Source organism: Cynocephalus volans, chromosome 14 (genome assembly GCF_027409185.1).
Source record: "Cynocephalus volans isolate mCynVol1 chromosome 14, mCynVol1.pri, whole genome shotgun sequence".
NCBI lineage: Eukaryota > Metazoa > Chordata > Mammalia > Dermoptera > Cynocephalidae > Cynocephalus > Cynocephalus volans.
In genome coordinates this window covers 95,310,960-95,319,546 of record NC_084473.1, presented here as the reverse complement: position 1 = coordinate 95,319,546, position 8,587 = coordinate 95,310,960, and the positions used below count along the sequence as shown (strand labels likewise).

Below are 8,587 nucleotides of genomic sequence, written 5' to 3'. Positions count from 1 at the left end.
TTCAAGAAAAAATCCTGAATCTCAGCAGAGTAGCGAGTTCTGTGGTGTCTTCATTTGCCTGAACTCCATGCTCTCACCCCAGCTCCCCAGTAGCCTTGAACACCAACAACCTCTCAACCACAGCAGCTGTTCTCTAATAGCGGCCTCGCTGCCACCATAAGGGGAGGAGCGAGTTTGGAGTGCCCCAAGCCCCCAAGAATTACCACTCTTCAACAGTTTTAGTATCATGAAAGTCAAAAAGAGACTGAAGAGTGGTTCCAAATAAAAGGAAGATAAAGAAACATGACAATTAAATGCATCGTTAAGATTCTGGACTAGATCTTTTGCTAGAAAGAACATTATTGGGACAACTGTTGAAACGTGAGTGGGGTCTGAGGGTCTGATCGTAATAAGAGACCAGAGTTAATTTCCTGGTTTTGATGCTTATATTGTGGCTATGTAGGAGAACGTCTCTGTTTGTAAAATGCATACGCTAAAGTATTCCAAGATAATGGGACATTATGTTGGCAACTTACTCTCAAATGGCTCAGAAAAAAATGAGTTACTTGTATTCTTGCAACTTTTCTGTAAATTTACATTGCTTCAAAATCTAAAGTTTATATCAAACATAGCAAAAAAAAAAAGTGAAAAAATAAGTTACAAACTGGAGAAAAATATCTGCATAACATAGAAATGATACAGGGTCAGCATGCCAAATAGAAAAATAATTTCTACCAATCAAAAAGAAACAGAAAAAAAAGGGAGTGGGGTGCTGGCCAGTTAGCTCAGTTGGTTACAGCATGGTACCGATAACCCCAAGGTCCAGGGTTCAATCCCTGTACCGGCCAGCCAGCAAAAAAGAAAGAAAGAAAATAGAAAGTGATAAAAAAAAAAAAAAGTAAAATATTTCATTAATAATGTTTTTATTTTCATTACATGTTGAAATGATAAAATTTTGGATATATTGGATTAAAGAAAAATATCACAAAGTTTTCAATTAAAATTTGAAACTATGATTTTTATCAAAGATATCAATGATAGGGTCACCAGATAAAATACAGGAAGCCCAGTTAAATTTCTATTTTATTTTATTTTATTTTTTGCTTTTGGTGGACGGCCAGTAATAAATTTAAATTTTAGATGAACAACAAATAATTTTTTAGTTATACATGTGTTCCAAATATTGCATGGGACTTATACTAAAAAATTGTTTGTTGTTTATCTGTAATTCAAATTTAAACAGGGCTCCCTGTATTTTTAGTTGCTAAACCTGGCAACGCTACTCAATGCGGTATAGGACTTATTTCTTAGAAATCCACATTATAGCTAGCATCCGTGGAAAAAATTACCTTAAAGAGGCCCTTAATTCACACACATGCACACACAGGCACACACCAGACCACAAAATGCAGGTAATGATTCTTCCTTTAATGTGATTCATGTTATTTTGATGACCTTTGGGTCAAACTCAGATTTGCAGTTACAGGCCCTGTTGGCTATTTTATCTGTGGAAGAGTTGAGGCCTTATGAGTGATAATGACCTGGGTTTCACCTGAAGCGTTAGAAGCCGTGTCTCTTGAGGTATTTGGCTCGTGCGAGGACATCATTGCAGAAGTCACAGCTCAGGTCCTGGCTGCTTCTGACATAGCCAGGACCTCCGCTGTAGGCACAGAGTCCACCTGAAATTCATGTGATAGGTTAATGCTGATCCAGCAGCCCCTCATGGCTTTAGAGTAATCAGCAGTTAACTTAAATTCTCTTTCCTAACTACTTATCAGGAAGCAACTATGGTTTTGGGAAATCTGGCACAATGTGTTACATTTGTCCCTATTAATTCTGTGCTGTGAAACAACTGACCGATGGTGTTACACGTACCTCTCAGGTACTGGTCAGGGGTCCAGGTTGGAAACCTCGTCTGGATTTCTTTGATTCTGGTAGTCAGAACCTCAGTCACTTGGGAAACCTGGGACTCGCTGATCAAGGATGTGGGGGCATAGCCAGAGTCCTGGAGAGAGGGAGGCAGAGGAAAAGCCAGGTAAGCCAGGTAAGCCAGGTAAGCCAGGTAAGCCAGGTGGGTGGGGGACACAGCATCATGCACTCAGTGCTGCTCTTTCTCCTCCCTTCTCTTTTTGTCCTCCTTTGGCAGAGCCAATGCCAACTTCAGTCTCCCTGGGGACTAAATATTAAAGCTACTCACACCTGTTAGAATGGCTATTGTGGAAAACACAGAAGACAAAAAGTATTGGCGAGGATGTGGAGAAATTGGAACACTTGTACGCTGTTGGTGGGAGTGCAAAATAGAACCACTATGGAAAACAGTATGGTGGTTCCTTAAAAGATTAAAATTAGAACTACCATATGATCCAGCAATCCCCTCTCTGGGTATTTATACAAAAGAATTGAAATCAGGATGTCAAAGAGATATTAGCAGTCCTATGGTCATTGCAAAGCTATTCACAATAGCCAAGAGGTGGAAAGAACCTAAGTGTTCATGCTGGATAAATGAATAAAGAAAACGGGGTACCCAAGAACCAGATTTTACAAAGGAGGCAGAATGGAGCAGCAGAAATGATGCCGGCCCTAACATCAGAAGATGATGTTCTTGGTCCCAGTTCTGCATTTTCCAGCTGCCATGTGACTATAGCAGTCACTCCCTCCTTGTGAATCCACTTCCTCACGTGTCAAGGATCAATTACGTACCCCCCACCCCAACTCATCAGATTATTGAATGGATCCTCAAATCAAAATAAGATAAAATATTTGAAAGTACTTTTAATTTATAAAGTGTCATACAAAGTAGTCATGAGAAGCCAATTTACGGAGATCATTGAGGAATAAATTTTCCTAAAAGCTTAAAAAAATGACTGCTCACATTTCCTCAGCAATGACAGCAGTGTGAGATGCAATGGGAAAAGCGAGCCTTATCCTCAGTCTTGCCTTCGCCGTTCCCCAGTGCAGAGGTAATGCAACAGGGGGGCTAATGACTTCACTTCCCTAGAAGTCTCTATCTGACAAGTGATACCAGGCAGAATTAGCGCAAAAATCAAACTCAATTTTCAGAACTAAGAATTGTGTAGAAAGAAGACCAAAAAAAAAAAAATAATAAGGAATTTAATATTTGTTGAGAATCTACCAGATACCAGATACTTTTTCACATTATGTTATCGAATGTTTATAATAATTCTGTAAGAATGGCATTTTATAGGTGGGGAACCTGAGACCCAGTGAGACTAAATACCTTCTTCAAGGTCACATGGCTACAAAATAGCAGAGCAAGGATGCAGCCTGTAACCTTTCTCCTGGACCACTGCCTTACTGGAAACCCAGATGGGGTACCACGGGTGACACCTGGAAACACAGCATTATTGACTTTGAAAAGAAAAGGTGGCTCAAAATGAAGCAGAAATGTTGCTCTTCCCATCTCTCAGGCAGAGCCATGCAACTCCAAGGAGCACCATTCCCTCTGTGGTTTGTGGAACTGTGCCATAATCCCAGAAAAAAAAAAAAAGTGACAGTGCCCCCTTGGAGTTGTGCCACATGCAGGATGGCCACACGTCACGTTAATCACTGAAGAGTTACCTGCACCACCCCGATTCCATCTCCTGTGTTGCCCACGTTGACCAGAATGTTGCCACCCTGAGACTCCCTAGACAAGACACCGGCAATGACAGCAGGATCGATGCAGTACTTCTGGCCAACGGCTCGCATTATAGGTTGGTATTTCACCAGGTAGGGCATGTCTATTTCAGCCAGCCTTTCAGAAGCACGAACTCCTAAAGCAAACACAGAAGGAAAGACGTGGCTTGGTGTGACTTCCTGAAATGGGAGCTCAAGGGGAGAGAGAAAGGACTCTCCGAGGATCTGGGTAGTGACTTAGGACAGAGTCTTAAACCCCTAGTGGCTATTCCCTGACTTGAGATTAAGACTGTCCTCCTGAGAGCTTTAGTCAACGTCCCCTGAGGCAGGCATCTTCTGTGGCCACCACTGCCCCTCGGCTGGGCTCTCATGGCTGCTCTGGCCCACTCAGGACAATTCCCTGGGCATAGGCGCCACTGGTCCCAGCCTAGGCATCCAGACAGGGTTACCCAGTGTGCCTCTCCATCAGCTACAGTGGGCACACTACTGTTGGAAGGAGAAATTCTCCCAAACCCTTCAGTAAGTCCTTGATGAGTTCCCCTCAACAGGTTTCTTCACCTCTCCACTTGTAAATGACACCAAGAAATCATGTGAGTGTAAACCTTTATGAAATAACAAGAATGCTGGGCAAGATGAAAACTGATACTAATTTACATGGCTAGCCTCACCTTCTTTTACTTTTGTGGCTTTTTAAGCTCTCTCATTCACACTGTATCAATCAACAGAGGCTCAGGGGAGCAAAGGGACTTGCTCAAGAAGCAGAGCCACGACTCTGACAAGGTCTCTGGACACCGTGTCCAGTGCTCTTTCCTCCACCCAGTAGCATGGGGCTGTGGGTCACGGTGGGAACCAGAAAGAGAAGACAAGAGGGCAAGAGTGGGCGAGGTGAGTGTAACTACCACAGTAGTTCAGCCCGTGACGTTTTCCAATTCCGCAAGATGCTCCAGGAGTGTCCAGGGTCCGGATGTTTCCATAGCATCCCCAGTTGCTGCTTTCAGATGAGCCTACAAATCAGGAAAAGTCCAACTCAGGCACTGAACTAGAATAGTTCTCATTGCCCTGCTGTCCGTGGATGAAATGGCATTAAAAAAAAAATAACTATAACGAAATCAGTAACAACAAGAACTTCACTCTGCAATGAAAACTCTTTTGAAATTTAAATCAACAGTATACTACAAAATTGTCACAGAAGCTGCTTTTGTGTGTGTGTGTGTGTGTGTGTGTGTGTGTTTCTCTTCTTTGTCTTTTAGTTTATCACAGAAACTACTTTGATTCTAACTTCTCACCTCCTCTCCTGCAGACATGAGGAACTATGGGAGAAGCTATCCTCTTTGCAAAGCTCTGGGTCTGTCTGATGCTGTCGGGTGGTGTCTTGGAACAAATCAGAGATTATCTGGCCCCTGTCAACTGGTCCTCATCTTACGTCTCATATGAACTCTCAGCACTTCCTCATATACTCCTATCTCGTTGCTCTGGTGATATCTTTATGTTCACTCTGGAGAAACACATATAAAGCCTGGGTCTCCCTGGGATCTCAACCCAGACCTAAAGTAAAAATGCTGTTTGTAAACAGGGCTTAGGGCTGGCTTCACCTTCTCTCAGATGCACTTCTAGGTGGGGACCTGAGGCTGCAAAGAGAGGTGCACGTGCAGGTGAGGCAGGGGGCCAGGTCTCTGCGTGGGGGCTCCCTCTTTCTGCTTCTTCCCTTTCCCTCTTTCCAACTCTCTCTACCTACCGCTGCCACCCCACCATCACATTTTCTTCACACCAGGAGGAAGGTGCTTGAGTATTTATGATATATTTACAACTCACACCAGGAGAAGGGCGTGTGAGCCAGTAACAAGATACCTGCAAGGGCCAGGAAATTGCTCCTTGTGGGAATCATCTCACCATTACAAGCCTGTAAGAACTTCTCATTAGATAACTCTTTTTGACTTATTTTATTCTTTGACTAAAGTAGCTTATATCATCAAATCGTAGCGATTTACAGATCTTTGGAAATATATCTATTGCATATCATCATTTCTGTTCTGTGTGTTGACATAAATGCATTTTAAGGTTCTATTTTCTTACTAAGAGCTTCACCAGGATGATATTTGAAAGTACTAAGTATTTTGAAGTAAATACGAGGGTACTTCAAAAAAGTTCATGGAAAAATAGAATTAGAAGAATACGAATGTTTCCATGAACTTTTTGAAGTGCCCTTGCACTTCTGCTTTACAAATTTGTGGTGGGTAATGTGAGAGAACGTGGATATGAAAAGCCCTGGTCTTTTAGAGTACACTAAAAATTAAACATGCTGGCATGTTCTTTTTTGTTTTTTAATCAATGTACTTTTATTTTTATGATTGGTGACAAACACCCTGAGGTGACAAACACCCTTGCAGTTGGTTGTGGACCTCTTGCTAACACAGTATCTGACCCTCAAAGTTCCTTACATTCCCAATGCTTAACACCTTGTAGGAATTTTTAGATATTTGCTGAGTGAATGAGTCAGTTAGCAAACAAATGGATATAAGACCCTATCTGAGAAATTTTTTGAATTTACAGCCAGGAAAAGTTTTGCTTCTCCCGAGGAACTATGTTTCCTCCTTTCATTTACAAAAAACAAGTTCTTTGTCCCAGCTGCAAGGACCCACAGCACCAAAGCTGAAGTTCAATCACAGCGACTATGTCAGCCCCAGCATTTTGCTTTGTCACAACTCAATACCCTTGATACTGGTTTTCTGTTCGAATTACATTAGTCTTATTACAGCAACCACATCAATCCTTCTATGGAAATACTTGTTTATGGTGTATAAATAAATTTAATAAATACTTTTGGTGAAAAAGTTTCTATAATGGAATAATGAGCAGTTATTAATGGTGTACATTTAAAGTCTAGCCTCTGGTAATGCTGTTTTAAGCCCACCCTGCATTCTGGAGAGCCCCATCCTTTTGTGGGATCCTGAAAGAGGCTGCTTGTCAGTGGCTGTTACTAACTCCAGCGTTTACGGGACAGCTTAGGAGAAAAATAATGTTTTCTGCTGCAGTTTCAAGTACGATTATGTTCCTATGTTTATCCTTTACTTCTCCAAGGTCATTTGGAAAAACGAACCACACTCACCAATCAGGGCAAGGAGGCCCAGAAGCAGCCACAGTGCAGACATAGCGATGAATCTGGCTCTACGGCTCCTGGAATGCTTTGAAAATAAAAATTAGCTTGAAAGTGTGGAAATGTCAGTGTGGTTGTAATTTCTATGGAAGGGGAGGGGAAGAAAGGATCAAGTGTCCCCCTGTCTGGACTAAGAAAATGAATGATTTGAACCATAGTGAAAAAAGCAGAAGTAATCCTTCCAAGTAGCTTAAAAATGGCAAGACTCCTGCTCAGCCCACAGGACTCAAAATACCATCCAGTTACCAAATAATTATTTCAAGAAGCCAGCATGATTTGAGGCTTAACACTGAGAAACACAGTGACCTGACTCCAGACCCTGAAAAGCAAATTTTTGTTGCATGTGCCTTATCCCAAGAGCCTATTCATTATCAAAAGATAACACAAAAAGGAGAATTTTGCATTAGTGAGTTCTCTGAATTTGGCTTCTATTTTCTTCAGGTTAGAGGAAAGGTCAGACTTTCCTCAGGGCCTTGGAACACCTACTGAGTGTTTGCTTTGGATGGAGGAAGGGTTGCAAGACATTTCCCACTATTCTAACTCCCAGCCTGGGATCCCAGACGCCCCGTGGCTGCCTGGGGCCATGTTTCCCATTCTCTCTCTGTAAAACTCCTGCGCGGGAACAAACCTGGGCCAGAGCCCAGTGAGGATGGAGAAACAGCCGACTTTCATCAGCAAAGACAAATCTGCGTGAGGATCCCTGCCCCCAAAGCCTCCACCTCCCACAAACCCCTCACTGCAGGCTGTTTCCCATCTCCCTTGTCAGCTGAGCCTGGAGACCTATTTTGTTTTAATTGAAACATAATTGATTTTACATATTTGTGGGGTACAGCATTGACTATCAATACTTGTGTACAGTATGTGATGATCAAATCAGGAAATTAGCATATTCATCATTACAAAACGTAATCATTCTTTGTGTCCATTATCCTCATTACATGCAGGAGCGTGTCTATGAACACGGCCCTCTGCACCTCGTGTGCTTTTCTCTTCTGTTTTAAGGTTATTCTTATGGCTGGTTTCTTCCAAACACCCAGGAAGAGAATGCACGTCAGGAGAGACATTAAGGAGGTCATTTGAATTCCATCCTCTTAAATGGAGAGGGCGTGTGCCCTTCAGACACGGCCATGCTTTTTGTTTTTCTTCCCTACAACATTGAGATCTTCTGTCTGATTTCACTTAATTGACCAGAAAATATCATGCTCAGTCCAACCCAGAAAGCTACAGGAACTTGGAATTTTAGCTGGGTCTGCACGAACTCTCAGATTTAATTACCCAACAGCACCTCTTGAACCTCCTTGAACAGCACTGAATGAGGGGACAATCAACCCCAGGGAAAAAGAATGGAGAAAGAGCTGCTCAGGTACAGGAGAAGCTCGTGGTGTCATGACAGTGTATCATGACAGAGACCTCTCTCTGGCTTTATGGAAAGGGCCCTTCAGAAAAAAGCACTGCTCACATTCCAATGCTAAACCCAGGGCATGTCACTCTTTTTTCTGCCTTTCCAGGAAAAACAAAAACAAAAAAGAAAACCTTCCTCTCGGAAACCCACGTGGAAAGATTTAGCTTTTACTGCCACACCTCATCTTCCAAACACGGATCTGTGTTGAGCAAGCACTTCAGTGACAAGTCTATGTAAATACATGTGCCAATTACTTAGGAACACAGAGTTACTTTCTGGTTCCCCCTGAGACCAAGGCTTCAAAGTAATTTTTTTTTTTTTTTTCAGTTACATCAGGGAAGAGCGAAAAGTGACAATGGACTTCTTATAGCGACGGAGAATCCATAGACACAGCATGATGAAGCAGCCCAACCTTT

General features: G+C 42.3%; 1 protein-coding gene across 1 annotated transcript; it reads right to left on the bottom strand.

Annotated features, from left to right (window-relative positions):
• Window positions 1-1,539: 1,539 nt before the first annotated feature.
• On the bottom strand, window positions 1,540-6,764 carry LYG1 (lysozyme g1). Its single transcript, XM_063077639.1, has 5 exons — window positions 6,722-6,764; window positions 4,515-4,619; window positions 3,559-3,752; window positions 1,855-1,984; window positions 1,540-1,658 (listed from the first exon to the last, which is right to left on the bottom strand). The coding sequence occupies exons 1-5, from the start codon at window positions 6,762-6,764 to the stop codon at window positions 1,540-1,542; spliced, it is 591 nt and encodes a 196-aa protein (XP_062933709.1).
• Between the last annotated feature and the right edge of the window lie 1,823 nt (window positions 6,765-8,587).